General features: G+C 40.6%; 2 protein-coding genes across 9 annotated transcripts in view; one reads left to right on the top strand and one right to left on the bottom strand.

Annotated features, from left to right (window-relative positions):
• myripa (myosin VIIA and Rab interacting protein a) overlaps positions 1–20,047 on the top strand; it is a 24,057-nt gene extending 4,010 nt beyond the window's left edge. The window contains exons 4-17 of one of the 6 annotated variants that reach the window (XR_009131394.1): positions 2,007–2,143; positions 4,331–4,411; positions 5,302–5,399; positions 6,136–6,216; positions 6,294–6,416; positions 7,480–7,618; positions 7,990–8,462; positions 9,668–11,725; positions 13,081–13,260; positions 13,324–13,485; positions 14,035–14,133; positions 14,222–14,282; positions 15,723–15,802; positions 19,107–20,047. Coding sequence is in view for 5 of the 6 variants with exons in the window: in XM_058079735.1 (XP_057935718.1) it covers positions 2,007–2,143; positions 4,331–4,411; positions 5,302–5,399; positions 6,136–6,216; positions 6,294–6,416; positions 7,480–7,618; positions 7,990–8,462; positions 9,668–11,725; positions 13,081–13,260; positions 13,324–13,485; positions 14,035–14,133; positions 14,222–14,282; positions 15,723–15,745 (3,715 nt within the window). In the remaining variant the exon portion in view is untranslated. Of the gene's footprint in view, positions 1–2,006; positions 2,144–4,330; positions 4,412–4,439; positions 4,917–5,023; positions 5,400–6,135; positions 6,217–6,293; positions 6,417–7,479; positions 7,619–7,989; positions 8,463–9,667; positions 11,726–13,080; positions 13,261–13,323; positions 13,486–14,034; positions 14,134–14,221; positions 14,283–15,722; positions 16,563–19,106 lie in introns of those variants that run through there. The other 5 variants (XM_058079758.1, XM_058079748.1, XM_058079735.1 and 2 more) reach the window with 5 other exon arrangements.
• Positions 14,244–26,243, bottom strand: plxdc2a (plexin domain containing 2a). Of its 3 annotated transcripts, none has more exons than XM_058079796.1 (12): positions 25,799–26,243; positions 25,546–25,689; positions 25,386–25,455; positions 25,192–25,314; positions 23,669–23,787; positions 23,498–23,597; positions 23,310–23,405; positions 22,118–22,163; positions 20,909–20,969; positions 20,612–20,843; positions 17,846–17,985; positions 14,244–16,705 (listed from the first exon to the last, which is right to left on the bottom strand). In XM_058079796.1, exons 1-12 carry the CDS (start codon positions 26,018–26,020, stop codon positions 16,487–16,489), a joined length of 1,572 nt encoding a protein of 523 aa, XP_057935779.1. In that variant the 5' UTR covers positions 26,021–26,243; the 3' UTR covers positions 14,244–16,486. The 3 variants fall into 3 exon arrangements, with proteins under 3 accessions (XP_057935779.1, XP_057935786.1, XP_057935770.1); XM_058079803.1 differs by having other exon boundaries at positions 22,126–22,207; positions 25,386–25,407; XM_058079787.1 differs by having other exon boundaries at positions 14,246–16,705; positions 22,126–22,207.

The following is a 26,243-nucleotide window of genomic DNA, read 5'->3' as shown; positions in this document are numbered from 1 at the left end:
TGAGATGACATGAGATGAGATGTCCCTTTGTTGGTCAGTGGGAAATCTACATGACTTGACATGACATGAGATGACATGAGATGACATGAGATGACATGAGATGACATGAGATGACATGAGATGACATGAGATGACATGAGATGACATGAGATGACATGAGATGACATGAGATGACATGAGATGATATGAGATGTCCCTTTGTTGGTCAGTGGGAAATCTACATGACATGACATGACATGACATGACATGAGATGAGATGACATGAGATGACATGAGATGACATGAGATGACATGAGATGACATGAGATGACATGAGATGACATGAGATGACATGAGATGACATGAGATGACATGAGATGACATGAGATGATATGAGATGTCCCTTTGTTGGTCAGTGGGAAATCTACATGACATGACATGACATGACATGACATGACATGAGATGAGATGACATGAGATGAGATGTCCCTTTGTTAGTCAGTGGGAAATCTACATGACATGACATGACATGACATGAGATGACATGACATGAGATGACATGAGATGACATGAGATGACATGAGATGACATGAGATGACATGAGATGACATGAGATGACATGAGATGTCCCTTTGTTACAGTGGGAAATCTACAGACATGTATTATTGTGTGTCTACAGTGTAGGCATGGCCAAAAGTTTAAGCAGTGACTTAAGTTACGTTTATTTTTCAATATTAAACAAAATATTTGGATTTGTATATTATATTCTACAAGCAACAACTTGCAGAGGGCACGGCTGAAAGTGTCATTATTTTTTTGTTTTCAGGTCCCGTGGTGATAAAATTTCCATAACGGTGCAATTGTGGTTAGCATGTTGGATGATGTGGAAGATCTGGTTCAAATCTCTGTTTGGAGTTTGCATGTTCTCCTTGCATGTTTTCTCCGGGTATTCTGGACTTGTTTTTCCAAAAACAAGCATGTTTGGTTCAAGCCGGAATAGGCTCCAGCATAGCCCTGTGACTCAAATCAGGACAAGCAGCATAGAAAATTAATAAATATTTTGTAGTTACACCATAGTAAACCTATTTACGACCTTCTAAATATGTGTTTTCAACATTATTAGAACCCTCTAAAAATTAAATAACACCCATATAGTAATCTTTACTCAATATAGTTGACATAATAACAGAATATAGTCACTTTTAGACAGAGTAATCTTTACTCAATATAGTCGACATAATAACAGAATATAGTCACTTTTAGACTTTTTTAACTAAGATTTGTGCTTGTGTGTATTATTATGCCTATATTATGCCTTTTCCGCTTTTCTTACCTATAAATGTAGTGAGAATGTTGTATTCTCATGTTTAAACCATGCCAAAGTTTCAAATAATGAGGTTTTCACATTTTGAAGTGAGCCCTGAAAGAAGTTTGGCATGGCTCAAAACGCTGGATTTCAGAGGGTGTTCTAGCACTGGCAGTTTGTGATGTGCTTCCTTATATGAGCGTACACTCTAGACTAGACTCTACACTCAATACTAGAGGTCCTACTGAGAACTACAGAGTGTGACCAACCACAGTGGAATGGGCGTTCCTGGAGACAAACTGTGGGTGTGATAAATTAAAACAGACCTTTTTTGCAGGAAGCACAAAATTCAAGAAATAAAGCTGGAATAGGTGCAGATTCTGGAAGATCTACAAACTGTTTTGTGCTGGTTATCATGTGTAGCTGCTTTATAGGAGTCCACAACTCAATACAAAGGGCAAAAATAAAAATAGGTCCCCTTTACTGCACGGTGTTCGAGTGATTAGTGCGCAGACCTCACAGCTAGGAGACCTGAGTTAGACTTAGACTTAGACTTAGACTTCCTTTATTGTCATTGCACAAAAACACAGTAGTGAAATTGCCAACAATGGAAAACCACTCATTAACAAGAAGAAAGTACACAGAAAAGTACACAGATGAGCCTCAAAAAGTCAGCACAAGAAAGTTTCAGAATATTTACAAATGCTGGTGTTATTTTCAGACTGTTAAAGCAACAATCGCTGGAGTGGTTCTACGCTCATGTCAAGGGACGCTTCAAGAGGTTTGGCAGCGCCAAAGTGCTGAAGACCATTTACCGGAGGCATTTGGTGGAGCACAGCGCCCTTTCCGAGCTCACAGGTATTTCTTTCCAGGGGAACACTAGCTACATCTGACGAGGCGGGAGTTTGGATGGGAGCAAAATGGGATTAAATTCACATAACTTCAGCAGATTACAAAAACTGCTGCCAGACTTCTCATTAGCCAAGTTTACATGAGGAGTTTTTCTCTTTCTGAATGACTTTTCCGAAAACAATGGTATACATGGAAAGGAATATTCCAATCTCTTGTCTACATGCGCCGCTATAATCAACCAGAATAGTCAATAGGGCATGCCCAGTAAAACGTAAACATCAACATCACGTGATATTGACTTCCCCGAGTTTTCTTTCACTTGTTGGAATAACTCCGTATTGCCAGTTTTTCGTCCGTCCCAAACAAACTTTCCGCAGCAGTCCAGTACCGATTGCTCGCCTCCATTTAAAACCGAAGAACGTCTCGAGCTGCGTGTTACGTCATATCTGAGCATGCGTTGAAAGAACGCACCCGGGATAAATTTAAACAGGAAAAGATCAAATTCAATCTTGCTAATATTTTATCATTAAACTTGGGACGGGCGGCACGGCGGTCAAGTGGTTAGCGTGCAGACCTCACAGCTAGGAGACCAGGGTTTAATTCCACCCTCGGCCATCTCTGTGTGGAGTTTGCATGTTCTCCCCGTGCATGCGTGGGTTTTCTCCGGGTACTCCGGTTTCCTCCCACATTCCAAAAACATGCTAGGTTAATTAGCGACTCCAAATTGTCCATAGGTATGAATGTGAGTGTGAATGGTTGTTTGTCTATATGTGCCCTGTGATTGGCTGGTGACCAGTCCAGGGTGTACCCCGCCTCTCGCTCGAAGACGGCTGGGATAGACTCCAGCACCCCCAACGACCCTCGCGAGGAAAAGCGGTAGAAAATGAATGAATGAATGAATAATATAATATAGTATTAATTAATATGACATTTTTTTACATGGCTCTGTATATATTACAGAGGTCTTGTTGGAGTTCTTCTTAGGGCCCACCCGACCATGCGTCCTGTGCTGACCCGGCGACCAATAATAATACCACACACGAGACCCGGCCTCGCTAATGCACTTATGTAACCACAAACGGCAGCATTGTTGCATGAACATTGACATGACATGGAATGAGCTCAAAGCTCAGTTGCAAGGGGGGGCTGTCTGCTTTGGACCCAGCATGTTTATTCACTTGACACCCCCATTACCCCCCCCCTTGAGGCTCCAGCTCATGCCTCATGGCACATACAGTCATGATACAAGACAATTTCGCAGGAGCAAAAGAGTCGTCATGTGACATTCCATTTTCAATCCAGCATCTCACACTTCTTTTGTTTCGTGCAGGGGTGTCTAAACATTTTCACACATCGTGAAAAATGAAAAAAATGCAAGGGCCACTTCAATATTTTGTAAAGCAACACATGTACATATGCTAAGACGTTTTATATATAAATGTGTTATTGGTATGAGCTACACTCTTGCTTTTTTCTCATTTTTGCTGTTTATTTTTATTATTTTTACTTTTTTTTAATATTTCAATTTTCTTGTCATTTTTATTATTAATTTGGGTAAATTTTAGTTTTTTTTCCCTAACTTAATAACAACTACGTATATATATATATTTTTCCATAATATTACGACTAGGAAATATTGTTTTTTTTTCTTTAACATTTGAAAACAAAATTATCGTAAAAGTTATTCTCATGAAATTGTACTGTTTTTCTTTTGTTAAAATGGGATTATTTTTGTTTATATTTTTACTTTATTATTGTTATTGTTGTAGAATAATTGCTGTTTTGAACTTTTTTTGACACACACACACACACAACCTAATTCTTCAAAAATTACAAGATCATTATTTTATATAATTCATTATTGAATGATTTTTATTATTTAATAATTTTAAAATTTTAATTTTTTGTTTATCATGTCAACTTTGTGCTACTAAAGTTTTCCTAAAAATATTATGACATCATTCTTGTAAAATTACGACATTTCTTTTTTTGTTAATATATTCTTATAAAATTGCTGCAGATTTTTATATTTTTACTGCTGTTTTGTTTGTTTTCTTTTTAAATTATATTTGTATAATATTAAATTACATTTGATGCAAATGACCCCCTGAGCTGTACTTTGGACTCACCTGGTTTAAGTGCTACCTGTCCGTCATGGGACATGAGTTAAATCTATTGGTGTGTGTCTTGCAGAGGGCAGCACCTACGAGGAGAGCATCTGCAATGAAGGCAGCGTCTGTGGCAGCGATGCCACCTTCTACAGACACACAGAAGGTGAACGTGTCAAAACATTCAGCCCGTAGTTCAACACATGCTAGTATACTGCAATACATGCCTGTTTACTGGACAAACCTGTGTATTCTTTGTACTAACTTACCAGTTCATTGCAATGATATTTCTTCTGTACATTAGCATTACGCACTAATGTGCCAGATCGCTGCCGTCGTGCAAGCACACTGCACTAACATGGCCGTTCCCTGCAGCCGACTAATTCACTGAATTCATTTATGAATTCACTACCACAAACTGACAGCTCTCTGACACGTCCATGCACTCACTTGTTAGTACATTACACTAACATGCAACTTTACTGCAATACTATGTGAAACGGAAACAGTATTTCAGCCTCTCATCCACATGGCGTTCTGGGTACCCTGAAACGGAATCTTTTGAAAACGGCTTCCAGACATAAAAGACAGGAAAGACAGGAAAGACAGGAAAGACGGAAAACGATGACACCACTATGATGACGCACGCTGTCGACATCACGTGACCAGAAGTGAGCTTTGATGACAAGCCGATATAATATCTGAATTTTTTTTACCATACTTGTGTGCACTATATGATGTTATTAACGAATCAGTGACCTTTATTGTTTTCCACCAGATTGTCACAGTCGTGGATATGGACACTTATACTTTACTGTACTAACCCGCCTGTTCACGTCATTGGTACTGACCTCAGACTTCAGGCCACTCCCACTTCTATGCATTTCCACATTCTGTCACACTCGTTTACATCACAAAATGGCCAATTCATAATGTCTAATGTTTTATTGTTAGTTCACTTCCAGGCAACCCACACTTCACCCACATGACAGTTGAGTGGAATAACATGACATGTATTATTTTATGTCAAATACTGGTTTCGTTTTGTTTGTGCAGAGCACAGCATGGCCGAGACGCTGACTGTGGCCTTGCGGGTGGCCGAGGAAGCCATAGACGAGGCTATTTGCAACGCTGAGTTTGACATTGCCAGTCAGGTTGTTACGCTTCTTCATTCTTATCGCTGGGGTGTCCAAACTTTTTCTGCTGATAAATTCAAGGATACGAGGGGCCACATTTTTATTCATTCATTTTCTACCGCTTAACCTCACGAGGGTCGCAGAGGGTGCTGGAGCCTATCCCAGCTGTCTTCGAGTGAGAGGTGGGGTACACCCTGGACTGGTGGCCAGCCAATCACAGGGCACATATAGACAAACAACCATTCACACTCACATTCATACCTATGGACAATTTGAGTCGCTAATTAACCTAGCATGTTTTTGGAATGTGGGAGGAAATCGGGGAGAACATGCAAACTCCACACAGAGATGGCCGAGGGTGGAATTGAAATCGGGTCTCCTAGCTGTGAGGCCTGCGTGCTAACCACTCCGCCACTGTGCAGCCGGGGCCATATTTTGCACATTAAAAATGCAAAATCCAAGTCAAAATATGCTAAAATTTGAACAAAACAGCCACAAGTTAGCATTGTGTTATACAGTAAGTGACAAAGATTATATTACAATATGCAGATGGCCAATAAAAAACAAACAGCAGGCCAAAAACAGCGCCTGGGAAGCACTTTGGACACCCCTGGGTGAAGTAAATGACTTTTCTCCCGCATGCCACTTTTGTAAATTAAGATTTTCACTGTTTCTAATCTGATGAAATAATTTAAATTCTTTGATCTAAATATGTATTTAGCAAATAATCATCTTAATGTGTTCGTCTAACCAGGAGAATGAGAATGAAGCACATTACCTGCGTGAGCACAGAGGAGAGCTCATTGAGGAACTGGCCAAGACAATTATGCAAAAAGTAAAAAAAAGAATATTTTCACCATGTTGGATGTTTACTTTGTTACCTCACCAAAACACATGTTTTCCTTGTGTAAGATCATCTCTAGGAGGAAGACCTTGGCTGACATGAGGGACGAGTACGAGCCCGACGGAGAACACGGTCTCCATCACCGTGGTGACCAGGCCAGCAGCACCTTTAACCACCTCAAAGGCCTCTGGGTGAGAGAACAGACATCAGATTTTAGAATAATAAATTTCAGAATAAATTGCATTTTTTTTTCATCATTTGGTTGGTCTTGTGACATTTAGCCAGGTGCCAAAATATTGAACAATATTAAATATATATATATGTTTATAAATATACACTCATGATCACAATTTTAGTAACAGTTGAAACTTAAGAATTCACATTTTGCACTGAGTGGTTAGCGCGCCGACCTCACGGCTCGGAGACCAGGGTTCAATTCCACCCTCGGCCATCTCTGTGTGGAATTTGCATGTTCTCCCCGTGCATGCGTGGGTTTTCTCCGGGTACTCCGGTTTCCTCCCACATTCCAAAAACATGCTAGGTTAATTGGTGACTCCAAATTGTCTATAGGTATGAATGTGAGTGTGAATGGTTGTTTGTCTATATGTGCCCTGTGATTGGCTGGCCGCCAGTCCAGGGTGTACCTCTTGCTCGAAGACAGCTGGGATAGGCTCCAGCACCCCCGTGACCCTCGTGAGGATCTTAAGGAGGTTCTAAGTAGAGCTTTAAAATGCATTTTTAGGCCCTTGTAGAAAATGAATGAATTAATGAATGTATTGAGTTGTGGACTCCTATAGAGCAGCTACACACAATAACCCGCACAGAAAACGTTCTAGAGCCGCATTTACTGAATGCAGGAATCGTGTGTCCGACTTTAATGCACCTTCCCCGGCAAAAGTCGGCGACTTCTCCTGGCCAAAGCTATGGTTCTCCCCACCTCTGTGAATTCACAGCGGCATAGCGTGTCCGACATTAATGCACCTTTCCCAGCAAGATCTTTGACATATATTTCAAGGTCATGTTAAACGAAAACAGTCTTGTGTGAAATGACAGATGAAAATGTTTTTTTTCTTGCTGGGAATCACCAACTCATACCACTTCTGCCTGAGCTTGCCTTGCCAATGTCGCATGTTTGGTGCTCTGCTGCAAACTCTAAATGGCAATAATTTTGTTGCGTTGTACAAAATGACTTTTATACCATCGATTATCACTGACCTCTAGTGGTCAACTGTTGCATTCTTCTCTTCTTTGCAGAGGTCACAGTCAGCGTTCTCGTTGATGGATGACAACCTTCCGAAAGGTCTGATCCAAGATGCTAATCAGACGTTACCTGAGGAATCAGCCGGATCAGCTGGGACGACTTGGACAAGTGTAGAACGTTTGGAAAACTCCGGTAGATCAAGTTGCTTTCATTCCTTCCTTTTTTTCCCTTCTCCAGAGGGAATAATACTGGGGGCCGCTATTATAAAATAAAATAAAAATTCCTAGAATTCCTAAAATTCCTAAAAATGTAATCCAAAGCCATTCAGAACTTTAAGTTATCTGATACACAAACAAACGCAGGCAGAAACACAGCCTCCTCGAGGAGGTGAATATCAATTTGGCCTTTGCATCCTTTTCTTTTCGGAATGTGGCCCTTGGTGGGACAGGTTTGGACCCCCCTGCGCTATGTGTTTTTTCTTTGACATTTCACCATGATGGAGTTGAGGTTTGTTGTTCCATGTTCTAACCCACATCCTTGTGTGCACACACCTGCCTATGGAGGTGTGTCCTCAGTGCTGAAGAGTCCAGATGGGAACTGGATCGCCCTGCAGAGCACCCAGTTGTCACGACCGAGTTTGCTGGCCAAGAGGAAGAGTCTGGTCTACAGCGCTCTGGAGAGGGAGTCCGGAGCGGTGTCCGCTTACGAGGGCATGGACTCTGACAACGAAACCAAACCTGAGCTGGACACTTCCTGGGGTGCCATCCTGCAGGAATTCCATCGGAAGCTGACAGGCTCTAAAGTCAAGCGTGAAACCGACAACAGAGCCCGTTCAAATTCTGAAGAGAATCTTCAAAAGTCCCCAATGGATGTGCTAAGAAAGCAGGTGAAACAGACACCATCATCCCGTAGGACCACCCTCATGGATGTGAAGGCGGCGGAAAGCGACGCGGCAAGTGAGGTGGTGGCTGGAAAAGTGAAGAGATCACGGAAGAAGAGAATAAGTAAAAGGGCAACCCTTTCTGGACCTCTGCTAGTAAGAAGTACTTTGCTGTAGAACACATGTTATTATACTTATTGGATGCCATTTCAGATCATTTTGGTGGCTGTGAAAAGACAAATAATAGAGGAAAACTACAATTTTTACATTAATTACATAAATTATAATTAATTCAATTCTTAGTGGATTACATTAGATCAAAATGGACAGAAAGTTTAAGTATCCCATTACTCAGTTATTTGGGCATTCAGTGTGCAGACCAAAATATTGTTGCCAGATATTGTGAGAGTCAGTATCCAAAAAATAAGTACATGGGAAAATAATAACAATGGTAATAGTAATGGTTTTATTTCATTCGAACATGCATCAGATTACAATTGAGTGCATCCCATAATCAGTTCCCAGTTCCACATGTCCAAAAGGAGTAGGAAGAAGCAAAGCTTATTAAATCCTACACCTCCATCGGGTACTTTTACAATCAGTAACTGTTACATTTGTTCACTTCCTGCTTTCCTAATATAGTTTAAGTTGTTTTTTTGTTTTGTTTTGTTTTTAATTTTATTTTTGTCACGTACCAAAGTACAAGGTGATATGAATATGGATTGAGTAAGGACCTCAAACAATGCACACCGATGAGCCAATTCAAGAAACAATACAAGTAGTTGATATATATATATAGCATATACATATGCTATATATATCACTATATTGACAGTTACTATGGTACACATAATGTCATTGTACATATGGTCATATCACCTTGTACTTCGGTACGGAACAAAAAATAAAATAATTACAAAAAAAAAAAACCTTAGAGTATATTAGGAAAGCAGGAAGTGAACAAATGTAACAGTTAGTGATTGTAAAAGTACCAGATGGAGGGGTAGGATTTAATAAGCTTTGCTTCTTCCTACTCCTTTTGGAGATGTGGAACTGTGAACTGGGAAGGGCATCCGTTCTATTGTAAAATACAATAAGTGGAAAAAGTTCTATTGCAATAGAAAATGATATAAATACTCAAATCTGTTTTCACAATTGCAACTTTGCCATGTGTAACAAAAGTATTGGGACACACCTTCTCATTAATTTATTAACCAATCACAAGTGGAAGTAACAATAAGCAGATGTTTTACCTGTGGGTGTAAAAGCCATGTATCCCAAGATGTCCATCATTACGTTGCCTGGACGTAACGGGAGGTAACATCCGATTGAATCAAATCATGTTCGTCTCCATTTGACAGGATCACAACAGGAAGGACGGCCGATCCCGCTCTCCTTCTGATGCCGAGACTCCTGACACTCTGACACCTGACGCCGTCACTCCGAGTCCGTTACACCAAATGAGTGACACCGTTGAGCATGGAACACATCAAGTGGAAGCGGAGTTGACGTTAGATGAGCACCAACCTGAGGGACACATATCAGACTCCTCGGTCAGAGATGAAGCAAAACATGATGATGAAGCACAGGAAGTAGAAATGACCAATAAAGAAGAGGAAGGTGATCGTATAGACGTGGATGGAGACAGCGCAGAAGAAGAGGAGGAAGAGGAGGTAAAATCCAGGTTGTACAAGCTAGTAGCACAGTCAAGACTGTCTTACTTCTCATCCACTGATGATGAGCTGGACCGAGCAGGGCGAAGTGAAGATGATGGAGGGTGTGATGAAAGTCGAGAAGAAGAGGAGATCGAGGAAAAAACAGGAGGTCTCAGCCACAAAATCTGCCAACTGGAGGAAGAAGTCCAAGCCAGCATGTTGTCCTCCACGGAGGACGAGCTGGACAGAGTCACAGATGAGGAGAAGAAGGGAACGGAGGAAGAGGAGGAGAAGCTGTCAGTGAAATTGTGTAGGTTGGCCATGGAAGTCGGCGCCACCCAATTTTCATCCACTGAGGATGAGCTGGACCGGGAGGATGTGATTCACGAGGAGACGCTGTGGAGACTGCAGGAGGACAAGGCGGCGCAAGCGGCACAGGTACGCCACTTGGCCAGTCTGGTCAGCGCCTCTCAGTTCTCCTCCACTGAAGACGAACTGGATCGAGTTGGTGAGGATGAAGAGAAGATGGAAGGACAGGATAGTGGAAGTGAAGAACTGTCTGAGGATGTAGAATGTTGGGAAAGGTGGGAATCCATGGGAGATGTAGAGATTGAGATGTTTGCTGTAAGGAAACAAGATGAGGAACATGCTCAAGAAAGAAGAACTGACAATGCTCAACGTTGTCAGGACCAGCAATCTGATGAAAGTACATTTGAGGACAAAGATGAGATGGTTTTTACATCAGACCAGGATGAGAGATGGTCGGAAGAGACAGTAATCAAACAAGAACATCCACCAGGGGTAAAGATGTCAGACCAAAGAGGAGACGGACAGGAGATCCTTGCAAAAGGTGGGAAGAGTATTGAGCCACAGTGGGAGACGGCTTCGACCAGTGGGGACGAAGACGCAGACTTTGACAGAATCATCAGCGGCATGTTGATGATAACGCTGGAGGACATGCAGAAGGAGTCCAAAATAGATCAGCAGAACAAGGATGCAAGGACAGACAAAGAAGAAGAGACAAACGAGAAGATGGATGAGGACATGACGGCCGACGAGAGGGAATACGATACAAAGAAACATGAAGAATGGAAACAAGACACAGATCCAGACGTGAAGACAAAGAACGATCCAAAGACAGAAGACAACACAAACGAGTGTCCAAAGACAGAGCAGGACAAGAACATGAATGCCGAACCACTGCAGTGGAACGATAACATCAAGACGGATAGTGACAGCAACAAGATGGCAGAGACAGACGAGAAGAACGAGGACTCAAAGACAAATGCAGATGTTGAGAAGGAAGAGGATTCAAAAATCAACAGAGGGATCAAAGACGATACCAAAACAACCAGCGAGGATGTGAAGGCTGAGAAGGACAAGAACATGGACCCAAAGACTGACAACGAGTGCAAAGGACTTGAAGACAAGGAGACGTTCAATGATGCAAAGACAGAGAACGAAAACAAAGAAGAACCAAATACCGACATGAACAAGAACATGGATGAAATATCCAACAAGGACAGGAAAGAGGACCGAAAAACCGACGAGACACTAGATCCAAAAGAGGTCCAAGTGGACCACACAAGCCTGCTTGAAGATGCAAACGTGGAAACTTCAAGGGAGTCTTGTGAAGCACATGAAAATGCTGATCGTTCACTCAGTCCTTTCACTGACCAGGTCAACATGTCCCCTGAGTGTCCAACAGTAGAGGACAAAAACGACATTGAGGACGGATTCCCGTCACCAGAGGAGATCAGAAATGTGAGGGCCCTTTTCATTAACAACATAAACCTTCAAGTCTAACTTTACAACTTGTCCTCCAGACTCCAGTCAGACTTGAGTCATCGTTTTCCCGACTTTGGAGTCGACTTGACTTGACATTCATTCATTCATTTTCTACCGCTTTTTCCTCACAAGGGTCACAAGGGGTGCCTGAGCCTATCCCAGCTGTCTTCAAGCGAGAGGCGGGGTACACCCTGGACTGGTGGCCAGCCAATCACAGGGCACATATAGACAAACAACCATTCACACTCACATTCATACCTATGGACAATTTGGAGTGGCTAATTAACCTAGCATGTTTTTGGAATGTGGGAGGAAACCGGAGTACCCGGAGAAAACCCACGCATGCACGGGGAGAACATGCAAACTCCACACAGAGATGGCCGAGGGTGGAATTGAACCCTGGTCTCCATGCTGGTCTCCACTCGACCACCATGCAGTGTTGGGCATGTTATTTTAAAAAAGTAATTAGTTATAGTTACTAGTTACTTGGAGTAGTTATGTGGACATTTTTTTTATTTTAAGCGAGTGGTTAGCGCGCAGACCTCATAGCTAGGAGACCCGAGTTCAATTCCCCCGTTCTCCCCGTGCATGCATGGGTTTTCTCCGGGTACTCCGGTTTCCTCCATGCTAGGTTAATTGGCTACTCCAAATTGTCCATAGGTATGAATGTGAGTGTGAATGGTTGTTTGTCTATATGTGCCCTGTGATTGGCTGGCCACCAGTCCAGGGTGTACCCCGCCTCTCGCATGAAGACAGCTGGGATAGGCTCCAGCATCCCCCACGACCCTCGTGAGGATAAGCGGTAGAAAATGAATGAATGAATAATGAACATTCGGGCTGCACGGCGGTCTAATGGTTAGCGCGCAGACCTCATAGCTAGGAGACCAGGGTTCAATTCCACCCTTGGCCATCTCTGTGTGGAGTTTGCATGTTCTTCCCGTGCATGCGTGGGTTTTCTCCGGGTACTCCGGTTTCCTCCCACATTCCAAAAACATGCTAGGTTAATTGGCCACTCCAAATTGTCCATAGGTATGAATGTGAGTGGGAATGGTAAATACCATTACCAGCTAAATACAACAAAACGGTGAGCATAAAGCATATCTAAGAGTCAAATTGCACATTGAGTACTATAAATTTGTACATGTTGGCAGGTGTGCACTATTGCCTATCACGCTGCCCCCACTATTTGACAAGGTCTTGACTATGACTCAGGGCTTGACTCGGGCTACAGTTGGATGACTTTAAATATACCCGAGTACCCGTGAGTCCCGATTCAGTAAATAACGTATTCTTCTAACTGACATCTATAGCTTTATTTGCGTTTGTTGTAGAAATACTCAGCAGCGTCCCTATGCAGCATCACCACTGAGGTTCTGAAGGTGCTCAATGCCACAGAGGAGCTACTACAGGGGGTGGAGGGCCGTGATAACTGCCGACCTTCCACTTCTTATTTGCCTGCCAGCTCCGACCCAAAGAAACTGGATCAACACTTGTCCCGACTGGAAGAGAAAGTAGGTTTTATTTTTTTCATGATCTTTTTAGTGTATTGATTTATTTGGTCTGTGCATCCCCAGGTGTACGTGGCAGCGGGGTCAGTGTATGGTGTGGAGGCGGAGCTTAGCGAACTGGAGGAGCGCGCCAGGGATATCTCTAGCACTACATCTGATATGGAGTTGTCCTTCCTGGAGGAGCAGGTGGCGTCGGCCGCCGCTAGAGTTCATCATTCTGAGCAACAGGTTAATTTTAGGTTAATTTATATGTAGCTAATGTATGCTAATTAGAATTGCACATTGGGTTGCGGACTCCTATAGAGCAGCGACACACAATAACCCGTACAGAAAGCTTTCTAGATCTTCCAGATTCTTCCCCTCTTTCTGCTGTGTTACTTATGACTTCCTGCTTCAAACTCAAACGGCAACTTTAAGTTACTCACTCCTCTATTTGGGCCCACTCCGCTGTGATTGGTCACACTCCGAAGCTCTCCTGAGGACTTCCAGTTACTCGGGTCCGCATTTAATGAGTATAGGCAATCTGTAGTCCATATAAGGCAGTCCAGATCGCATTGACGTCAGTGGAACTTGGTGTGAGAATAATAATGACAGGGCTCACTCGCAAAAGCGCAAATCACATGATCTGACTCTCGCATCGTTTAACACGAGACTACAACATTGTAACAGCATTTATAGGTCAGAAAAATGGGGGGGGGGGGGAATTAGGTCCTAATAATTCTGTATTTTTGACTGATAGCAATGTACAAATCTATAAATTTTTACGTATCGTTGCAGATCAGTGACATCTCAGCCAGGATCGCCGCCCTGAGGAGCGCAGGTCTCAACGTGGACCCGCAGTCCCGCGTCACCAAGACCAGGACAGTACCAGTCATGGTAGCATGTTGGCGTTCACACACACACGCGATGCAGCCCACCAACATATCATCATGGCCCTCATACAAGACGCCGTTGTCTTTTCCAGCCTCTCACCCTGAGCTCATCCAGACAGATGAGGAGACGACTGCCTGCCCTCCCACGCCGAGGTGAAATGCTTTCATTCCCACTGTTAAATGTACCAGCAAGCACAGCTGGTGTAACAGGCACGTGTTTACTTAATGCACTCAATCCTCCCACCAGTTATCAATGATAACCGCCACCTTACAAAAGTGAAACAAAACTGGAAACATTTGGAGTCAAAGCCCACAGTGTGTGCTCATGCACAAGCACAGGTGGTGTAACATGGGCGTGTTTACTTGATGCAATCAATCCTCCCATCAGTTATCAATGATAACCACCACCTTAGAAAAGTTAAACAAAACTGACAACATTTGGAGTCAAATCCCACAGTGTGTGCTCATGCACAAGCACATGTGGTGTAACAGGGAGGTGTTTACTTAATGCAATCAATCCTCCCACCAGTTATCAATGATAACCGCAACCTTGCAAAGGGGAAACAAAACTGAAAACATTTGGAGTCAAAGCCCACGGTGTGTGCTCATGCACAAGCACGGGTGGTGTAACAGGCACGTGTTTACTTAATGCAATCAATCCTCCCACCAGTTATCAATGATAACCGCCACCTTATAAAAGTGAAACAAAACTGGAAATATTTGGAGTCAAAGCCCACGGTGTGTGCTCATGCACAAGCACAGGTGGTGTAACAGGGACGTCTTTACTTGATGCAATCAATCCTCCCACCAGTTATCAATGATAACCGTCACCTTACAAAAGTGAAACACAACTGGAAACATTTGGAGCCAAAGCCCACGGTGTGTGCTCATGCACAAGCACAGGTGGTGTAACAGGGACGTGTTTACTTAATGCAATCAAACCTCCCACCAGTTATCAATGATAACCGCCACTTTCCAAAAGTGAAACAAAACTGGAAACATTTGGAGTCAAAGCCCACAGTGTGTGCTCATGCACAAGCTCAGGTGGTGTAACAGGGACGTGTTTACTTGATGCAATCAAACGTCCCACCAGTTATCAATGATAACCGCCACCTTATAAAAGTGAAACAAAACTGGAAACATTTGGAGTCAAAGCCCACAGTGTGTGCTCATGCACAAGCACAGGTGGTGTAACAGGGAAGTGTTTACTTGATGCAATAAAACCTCCCACCAGTTATCAATGATAACCGCCACCTTACAAAAGTGAAACAAAACTGGAAACATTTGGAGTCAAAGCCCACGGTGTGTGCTCATGCGCAAGCACAGGTGGTGTAACAGGGACGTGTTTACTTGATGCAATCAATCCTCCCACCAGTTATCAATGATAACTGCCACCTTAAAAAAGTGAAACAAACCAGTGACACGATGTTGCCTCTTGAGGCTTACAAAGGTACTGCATGCCACCAATTGCATTACTAATTAATTACTAAATGCACCTTTAATCTTACTGCAGTATTTATCGTTGTAGATGCTTGCTGATCTGGTTGGAATTAAGACGTTTTTAACATGAATATTTTTTTCATTATGTTTCAGAAGACAGGAAGAGCAAATCTTGAAGGAACCTTGGAGTGCCTTGAGCGGATTTAAACGTGCCTTCATTTGTGCTGTTGTAGGTCAGTGACACCTTTAGCGTAGCATGCGGCAAAGAAATACAATAAATTGTCATATGGTTTAACAATGACGAAAAAAAATCACAGTGCACCCGAGACAAATCCAACCAAAACAATACATAATTGTTTGGATAATATATTCTTGAGAATTTATAATGCAGTAATTTACAGTACACAGTATTCATACAGCAATGTAGATGAGTTGTTGCTTTTATGAGTTACAGTAAATAAAGAATAAAAGCACGAGGATGACTGGTAGTCGTGACCCTGTGAACCTTATTTGCCCCGCACATGAAAGGCAACAGCAACACTGAGGAATTTAGTCTGTATTTTTGAAAAGAGGAAATGACACCCGGCGAAGACATTCCGCCTTGTGAGGAAGTTTTCTGGCCACTGACACATAACAGCGATCTCGGCTTAGCCTCTATACAGCAGCAGTGTCGTGGACCCTCGCTGACATAAACATGACAACCTGACAAACAACCCGAGCACAGTCAAAACAAGATGTTTTTCTCCCGCAGTGTTTACCTTGATGCCTGTTAAAGCGGTCCAATGGCTTCCCCGAGTAAACACCAACAGGAAGCCGCGTAAAAATCTTGTTTCCTCATGGAGGCATTAATTAATGTCCTCTCGGCACACTCTCGTTTAGTATAAGGAGAGAAAAGTCTCAATGCTTTCTAGTCTTGGTCAGGAGCTCTCCTGGCCGAGGAAGCATTCCCTTGGGTCAGGAACAATGAATCCTTCCTTCTGGTCGCTCTCTCGCCTGATCAACATGACGAAAGACTGTTTGGGGTCAATGACCGCCACGCTGTCTTTATCCTGTTGTCCGGGGGTCTCCACCTCGGCGTACGAAGGGTGACCCGAGCCCCGTCGGAACTTCATAGTGGGCCAACGGGCCGGACGGTGCTGTGAACAAGTACGTGGAAATTGCTTTGAATCCTGGAAGGTAGTTAATGCACATAATGGGACACACCTAATGGGCCTAGAAAGTCCGCTATTTAAGCACCTCAGATGTTTTAGGGATTTATGTACATGCTATAGTAATGATAATAGTTAATACTTACAGTCTTTTGTAATGGTAATGGTTTAATTTCATTTGAACATGCATCAGATTACAATTGAGTGCATCCCATAATCAGTTCCCAGTTCCACATGTCCAAAAGGAGTAGGAAGAAGCAAAGCTTATTAAATCCTACCCCTCCACCTGGTACTTTTACAATCAGTAACTGTTACATTTGTTCACTTCCTGCTTTCCTAATATAATAAAAAAATTTATTTACTTTTTTATTTTTATTTTTATTTTTATTTTTATTTTTATTTTTATTTTTATTTTTATTTTTATTTTTATTTTTATTTTTATTTTTATTTTTATTTTTATTTTTATTTTTATTTTTATTTTTATTTTTATTTCATTGTATGTAAATGGAGAATTGTTTCGGTCATTGGAGTTGTTTTCAGAAGGATTATAGGCGGATCAGATGCATCCCATTATGTGGATTCTTAGCGGTCTATTTTTATCTCTTTCTATATCTTTACAAACATGTGTGTTCATGTTTAACAAAAGGATTTTGGATGATGTGCAGTGCAGTTTTCCTTTAAGAGAAAAAAGTCATAATTTTACAATAATACACTGGTAATATTATGAGGAAAAATTATATCATTTTAGTCCCTGTGATTGCTTGGGTTTTTCTCCGGTTTCCTCCCACATTCCAAAAACATGCTAGGTTAATTGGTGACTCCAAATTGTCCATAGGTATGAATTTGAGTGTGTATGGTTGTTTGTCTATATGTGCCCTGGGATTGGTTGGCCCTCGCTGGAAACAGTTTGGACACTTCTGATGTAAATTTTGGTGAAATATATAACTTTAAAAGTACTTTCAGTAACGTTTAAGGTTAAATTTAGTAAAGTCAGAAATAAATAATAAATTGACATTAGAATGAATTAATGGATAATTGTCAAGGACATGAATTATCTCTAATATGTTTCAAGTATTAATATCAGTTTTGCACAAAACAAAACCCTCCACAGCTTTTCCGATGACTGACCTCCATGAAGAAGAGGCTGGCGCTGGACGTGGGGTGGTTGTACAGGTAGACGGACACAAGGACGACCGCCGCCATGACCAACGTCACTGTGACAATGGCCGCCAGCAGCCCGACCTGCTCTCGCTGGCCCATGTTGCCCTCTACCATGCAAAGAGGAGAGATGTCAGAAAGGTTACATGACAACTTCCACAAAGGCCGAAGAGATGAAATGATCATGTTCCAGATGATCATATGGATTACGTACATGGATAGCCATAACTTGGAAAGGCAGGTTTAGATCAGGGGTGTCCAAAGTGTGGCCCAGGGGCCATTGAGTGTTTTTAATCAGAAGTAATTTTACAAGAATTAAATCAAATCATTCACTGAAAAAAGTCATATTCTATTAAGAAGGAAAAATCACAATTTTATGAGAATTACGGCGGAATATTATGAGGAAAAATAACATAATTTTAGTAACAAAGTTTAAATATTATTTCAAAATACTTCAAATAGTTGGAAAATAAAACAAAAAAGCAGAAATTGAACAGCTGTAATTTTTTAAGAATAAAATCGAAATATAGAATAGTAGAATAAAAATTGAAATATTAAAAACAAAATACCTATTTTTTTAGTAACAAAGTTTAAATATGAAAAGTTATTTGTTTTAAGTAAGTAAGTTTAATATTATGAGAAACAATTAGGAAAATGAGGTTGTGTTATAATGTTAGGAAAATAAAGTCAATATATTGTTGAAATATTTCAAATACTTCAAATAGTTGGAAAATAAAAAAAAGCAGAAATTGAACAGCTGTAATTTTTTTAAGAATAAAGTTGAAATATAGAATAGTAGAATAAAAATTGAAATATTAAAAACGAAATACCTAATTTTTCCAAGTCACACTTTTATGAGAAAAAAAAATCCAAAACAAAATAAAGTTGTAATTTGTGCAAAATTAGCTTGGGGAAAATATATTGTAAAATGGAAAATATTATGAGAATGATGTTATAATATTACAAAAAAGATTAAAATGACTTAAGAAGAATGTTGATATATAAAAAATACCAAAAAATCAGGTCCTACTAATAATGTGTTTTTTCACCTACATCACAAAGCCGCCATGCAGTTTTTGTATGAAAAGTTAGGACACCCCTGCCTTAGATAATAAAGGTTCATCTAATATTCTAGGATTTCATTACTGATGTTTCTCATTGACATGAAACGCCATTTTTGCATCATCCAGAAAGGAGAAGCGTACATTTAAACAAAGTTATTATTCCATAGATTCGACACCTTCACCATTTGCTGTAAACAAGTCCAACAAGGCATCCTTCTGGTCACCTAGCAACACTTCACCACCGTGGCTCAGACGACCAACAATAGCCTCTGAGGCCAAAGACCAAGCACCGCAAGCCGACCGCACGCATACATTGAGGATACTATGTAGTATTTAACATGGCACTGTATACACTCAGCTATGTGCTAACAGAGGACTGGCAAATAGCTGACGACCGGACCACCCACCACCATCTCCGTGCCCCCCCCCCCAGCTGGGCTGGACCACAATGGTAACACTGCACATGAAAACACGGCAACAAGGAAGGGATGCATGAAAGGAGGTTGGAGGTAGCCAACATATATTATTTAAAATATTCTATTATATTATTTAAAAATATTTTTAAAATTCTATTTTTATTCAAATTTTCATTTGTATTTATTTTAATTAAACGATTATTTTAAATTTATTATTCCTATTGTGTAGGCCAGGTATGTATTTTTCCACAGATGTTTTTGTTATTTCCACATTTTTGCAATAATAAATAATATAGTCATCGTTTATATGTATTATTTTATGCATGTAAAACTATAATTGTAAAACTATAGCAACGTATTTGGTTTTGACTTGCGGTGTAACTGTGTTAGCTAGCAAAGAACTACAGAGTCAACCCCTGATTACATCATAAATGGGTGACTGAGTGACTTCAGTTTGTGCCCATGTATTAGCAAACAGCTAACATGGATGTTTAGCAATAAAAATACATTAGGAACACAATTGCAAATGTAGTGTATTAACAACACAACAATACGCTGATGACAAGTTTATTTTATGCTAACCGTAAAATCAGGCAGAATTTTGGCATACATTTTTGACATTAACTGTAAAACATGCTAAGCAGGGCATATGCTAACTGAGGCTCCACTGTGTAAATTCTGTATGATGATTTATTATTTTTAATTTTTATTGAATAATATTGTAGCAATTTTTTCTACTGTGTAAATTTATCATATGAAAGGCCCTATATATTATAATGACATATACATAATAACTGCATATGCATTAGAATTCCTACAGGTTTCATTTATTTTATTATTTTCTGGTTTATTTGTATTTTATTATTTACTAATATTTATATACATATATTATTATATATTATTTTTTATATATAATACAACATAATATATACTTCGATTAAATAACACATATTAATAATATGATAAATTCTGTGTCATATGAACTCCTACATATTTAAATTATGTCATCACTCATTTTGGTCATTTTATTTTAATATTCAATAATATACATATAAAAAATATATTTAAAAAAAATCAATGAAATTCTGTAAATTATGGTAACAATTTGGATGAACTTTGATCTTGAAATAAATTATTGAATGAAAGAGGACCTATTAAGCTTATTTTTGTCCCTTTGTATTGAGCTGTGGACTCCTATAGAGCAGCTACACATAATAACCAACACAGAAAATGTTATAGATCTGGGGGGGATTGACCTGCAGGTTGGCTAACGGAAGGCCAAGGAGTGGACGTCTCTCCCTTGCTGCTGTAGCCGCTGCGGTGTGTCGGTTTATTCTCGTTGGTGGACATCCAGCTGGGAGAGATGGCGGTCACACTGAAGGTCCTCTGAGCTGAGGTGGCAGCAGCTGGAGTGGGCGTGGCTCTGTTGAGGAGGCGCGGTGCGCCATCTGTGGCGTCGGATCCTCGTAAACAATGTGGATCTTGTCTCTGAAGGAAGGACACAGGAGTGTTTTACGTTGAAAGTCATGTTAATTAATAAAGAAAACACAAACCTCATCCTGGCAGCCATGATCCACCCAGTCCTGGCGTTCCCGGTCAAAGCCGCTGGAGCATCTGGAAAACAAATGGAAGTTGGGATCCAACTTTGAAGGAGTGCTACACCAGGGTTGTCCAAACCTTTTCCATCCAATGAAAGAATGCAACGGCAACTTGGATATTTAGTGACGCAACACATGAAAATATGCTAAACTACTCAAGAAAAAAAATTATCTCAGCTTTGTGATGGAGGTGGAAAAGCATATTATTAGTATTATTTTTGCCCATTTTTCCTGGTGTTTTTTTTATTCTAATTTTCCAAATATTTCAACTTTCTTCATGAATAATCTCGGTAAAATTTCTTCCCATAATATTGTGACTGGCGGCACGGTGGCCGAGTGGTTAGCACGCAGCTACCTCACAGCTAGGAGGACCAGGGTTCGATTCCACCCTCGGCCATCTCTGTGTAGAGTTTGCATGTTCTCCCCGTGTATGCGTGGGTTTTCTCCGGGTACTCGGGTTTCCTCCCACATTCCAAAAACATGCTAGGTTAATTGGCGACTCCAAATTGTCCATAGGTATGAATGTGAGTGTGAATGGTTGTTTGTCTATATGTGCCCTGTGATTGGCTGGCCACCAGTCCAGGGTGTACCCCGCCTCTCGACCCTTGTGAGGAAAAAAGGGTCTTCTGAACCACTCTTGGTCTGGCCCGTCACCCAGGACATGTTTGCCTTGGGAGACCCTAAAAGGGACATGTAGCCCCAGACAATAGCTAGTAGGACCACTCGGGAACTCAAACCCCTCCAGCATCATAAGGTGGTGATACACTGAGGAGTACTATGGGATTATCCTTGTAAAACTTCTTTTCTTGTTGCAATATCTCTTAATATTTGAACTTCACTTTTGTAAAAAATACCGTTGTTTATTTAATTTTTGCTGTTATTTTCCAACTATTTCAACTTTGTTCTAGTAAATGTTGTTCTCGTAATTATGACTTTCCTCTCTCCACAATGTAATTTTTTGTGTTGTTTTGTTTGTTTCTCATAATAATAATAATAACATTATTCAACTTTGTGCTACTAAATGTTTTTTTTTCCTCATAATATCACAAGTAAAATTAAAAATTGTACTTTTTTAACTTTATTCTTGTAAAATGACTGCTGATTTTTAAATGTTTGCTGCACATTTTTTCTATTCTGTAGGTCATGTGCTGTGTGTGCTTTTACCGGCTGACCTCTGCAGATGGGAGCACCAACTGCAGTTGAAGCCAATCTGAGAAGTGACACATGGAGAACAGCTGGAGAACTGCAGACACGCTGAGGACAAACCAGGTAGCACTTTTTATCTAAACCTTTTACTTACATTACCACACTCCAAAATGACACGACATGCCAAGACAGGTCGTCAAAGTAGGCTTTTACTAGAGCAGTGAGCTTTTACTAGAGCAGTGATGGATAATGGAACGGGGATGGTTTTATTCTTTGTTTTGTTTATTTTTTGTAATATTACCACTTTAAAAAAAATATCTTTTTTTCTTTAATATTTCAACATTATGCTACAAAATGAAATGTTTTTCTTCATAATATAATTAATAATAATAATATATTTAATACTAATTATATACAATAATAATATATATTATATATAAAATATATATTAATATAATTAATAATATAATTGTAAATGTTCTCATTAGATACATTTTTTCATTTAAATTTATTAAAATTTATTAAAATTTAAAAAATTGATATTTGGACTTTAGTTTTGTGAAATTACTGCTGATTTTTTCATTTTTGCTGTTGTTTGTTTTCAGTTTTCTTTTTGAATGATTCTTCTCTCTCGAACAGCGGTCTCAAACTTGGGGAACTACCTGGGGGCCACTGGAGCTAGGGTCTGGGTGAGGCTGGGCCACATCAGGTTTTAAAGAAAAACGCATTTATTAAAAACAAAAAAATAATGCCTTCAATGCTTGTGCTTCTGCTATACCCTACACTTCTCAGTGCTTTGGTTCCGAAAGAAAAGCTTTGATAAAACATTCCACTGTTCTCAAATATCTTAATTTTTATTTTTCTTCACAAAATAAGATGAAAAAATGAATAAACAATTTTTAAAAAGTCATTTCTGCGTACATGATACCATACAGAATCCATATCAAACTCACGCGGGCCGCACTAACAGGCGGGGGCATCAAACTAGAGTTTGAGACCCCTGTTCTAGAAGGTGCAGTGTGCTGCGGGTCAATAAAAAAAATGATGCAAACTGAAACACCCCGGCTGGATAACATTTTTTTTTTGCATGTATAAGTAACAAGCAAAAATAATAACAAGCATCCATTCCTGAGTGATGAGGGAATTTGTCAACAAAAGTGACCAAAAATGACATTTACCCAGCATTAGCCGTCAGAGTGCGGTGACTTACTTGGTAGAGGTAGCATCTCGACAGTTGTAGCATTGCCGATTTTGGATTTGAGAATGTCGACTTTGTGGTACTCGTAGATGGTCCTCCTTCGGACATCTGCCAGGATACAGAAGATACTTTTCATTGGAGTTATGGTTCATCTTAATTAGCAATAAACAAAATAAATATGTTGCTAAAGCTCCACTCACTGGGGAGTTGCTCAATCTTGTGAAGCACCACAAAAGCATCCGACAGGCCGACTTTGACAGGATGATTCTCACTGCTGATGTCTCTGATGTCAATTGGAATCTGTAGCAGAATAAAACAACCAAATAAAAAGACACCCACGTAAAGACAACAACGAGGTGAGGGTAGGTGACCTCTTTGTAGGAAAACACGATGCGTCCGTCGCTGTGCAAGGCGGCTTGGAAGGTGAAAGTTCCTGATTGGACATCGTCCTGCAGGTGGAGGCGGGTCCACTGCACCACCAGAGCCGTGCCTGATGCCAGAAAAACAGCAACACAATGTTTACCAATACACCACCACAAGATGGCACTGACGTGAAAAAAGGCGGTTCCATTTCCTTCTATCCAGGGTGGGTTTTATAGTTAATACAGTCCTGCTTCCACTGCATATAAATTATTGTGTATTATTGTATATATTTAGATGTTGCCATAGGAATTAAATCATACAATATAGACTAAAAAATATATTTTATTGTGATAATAACATTATATTATGATAAGTCATAATACTTAGGGCGGCACGGCGGTCGAGTGGTTAGCGCGCAGACCTCACAGCTAGGAGACCAGGGTTCAATTCCACCCTCGGCCATCTCTGTGTGGAGTTTGCATGTTCTCCCTGGCATGCGTGGGTTTCCTCCCACATTCCAAAAACATGCTAGGTTAATTGGTGACTCCAAATTGTCCATAGGTATGAATGTGAGTGTGAATGGTTGTTTGTCTATATGTGCCCTGTGATTGGCTGGCCACCAGTCCAGGGTGTACCCCGCCTCTTGCCCAAAGACAGCTGGAATAGGCTCCAGCACCCCCGTGACCCTCGTGAGGCTAAGCGGTAGAAAATGAATGAATGAATGTTTCCTTTAACGGCAGTCATTTTTTTGACGCACGACTAACATAACATGCGCTCCTCCTGTTTGACCCTTGACCCCCACCGTAGTTTGATTAACACACGGTAACTCTGTAGCCACAAGCTGGTACAAATATTGACATGAAATTGAGAAAGAAAAGAGTATTTAGATTGGTATAGTTAGCTTCAAAGCCCTGGTAGATGGCTCTAGTAGCAAGACCAAAGTTATTTGGATCTACTGTTGCTGTGTTTGTGTTGCAGTGCAGGTATTGTTTATGTCTTATGCCATACAGGTGTGTGGCTGACCGTATGGTTTGATTCCCGACCAAGACTGCTTTGTGCTACTGTAGGCTGTAGCATGAAGCTCCATGTCCAGTGCAAATTGTTTTCGCCTTCTATGCAACATTTCCTCTTCCTGCATCAAAGCATGTTTTCTTTTAATAATTTTGCTGAATTCTGCTCAGCTGTCCTTTGAGCAGATGAAAATGAAGCACTGGAGGAGTAACTTGAACGTGTTCAATGGCTGAACGCCATCTTGTGGGTTATGTGCTTTTAGTGCAAAAGACACTGGGGGATTATTTGACTGACCGGACATAGTTTGATTTGTTGCTAGTTGATTGGAATTGTCATATATTCAAATGTAAACGATGCCACAAAGTTCAGACATTGTCGTTGGGCCACATCAAAGCACCATCAGATGCCATTAATTCAATACACGCCCTCCACACCTCTGCAGATTGTGACCTAATCCCCACCTACAATATTATCTATACTTTTTATCTTTGCACACACAAAAAAAGTCAAAATGTCTCACCATTGTCAAAGTAAAAGACAGAAGAGTTCTTGGAGACACTGGGGTCGAAGTTCGCCATGAGAGGAGCGATGTACTGTGTCGCAGTCAGCATACGGTGGATTACATCTCCAGTATAAATAAAACCTGGGAAGAGAAAAGCCACTTCAAGTTAGTAGTATGAACTAAGTAGTATACACTTAGTAGTCTGGACTCACCTCCAGTTGCCACGGTGACTTCCTTCAATGTGTGACCATAGAAAGGAAAGCCAAAGGATAAATTGACTCTCTGCAAGCAAAGACAAAAACCTTCTGATGTTCATATGAAATTGTGAAGAGAAGAAATACATATCATACTATATCGTATTTGCACTCTGACCTCGGCTTGGCGGTGCGTGCTGGTCAGGAAGCCGTGAGCTTTCCACATATCCTCGTCCTTCTCGTCTGTGTTGACCCACATGTCTGTGCCACCTGCATCTCCCAGGCCCAAAATCTTAGACGTGTAGTAGGCGTGATCCATGTTCTGTCCCAAATATGAAGTTACGTATTTTCTAAGTACTTTCTAAGTACTTTCTACGGACAGCAATTACACACATGCATTGAAGAGCCTTGTTTATTTGCTGCAGCCTCACCACAATCTGCGTGGAGTTGTCGTGTCCCTCCTCCAGCAGCAGGTCAGGATCCAAGTCCTCAGGCCAGTGCTGGTCCCTGTAAAGGCCTCTGGGATCCGCAGCCCAGCCGTGGGCCTCAGACCTGGCCCTGGACGACCACCTCCTCCCATTGGTCTTCTCCTCGGGGAGTCCATGTGGTGTTTCCTCTGAGGTGGATTGTGTCTGCGTGTCAGGGTGCCTCATGTCTGAGAGTCCAAAAACAAAGTCTTGCAGAAAAATATAAAAACTATCATTTTAATATAAACTAATATAACTCATAACTAATATAACTTATTAAATAATAATAGAAACCAATATAAAAATTTAATATATATATATATAATATAAATGTATTAAATTACATTTAAATAATAAAATAAAATTAAATAATAATAGAAATTAATGTAAATATAAAATATACATATAT

The sequence above is a fragment of the Doryrhamphus excisus genome, chromosome 1, assembly GCF_030265055.1.
Source record: "Doryrhamphus excisus isolate RoL2022-K1 chromosome 1, RoL_Dexc_1.0, whole genome shotgun sequence".
NCBI classification, from domain to species: domain Eukaryota; kingdom Metazoa; phylum Chordata; class Actinopteri; order Syngnathiformes; family Syngnathidae; genus Doryrhamphus; species Doryrhamphus excisus.
The sequence above is the reverse complement of the archived record's forward strand: the minus strand, read 5'-3'. Positions and strand labels throughout refer to the sequence as shown.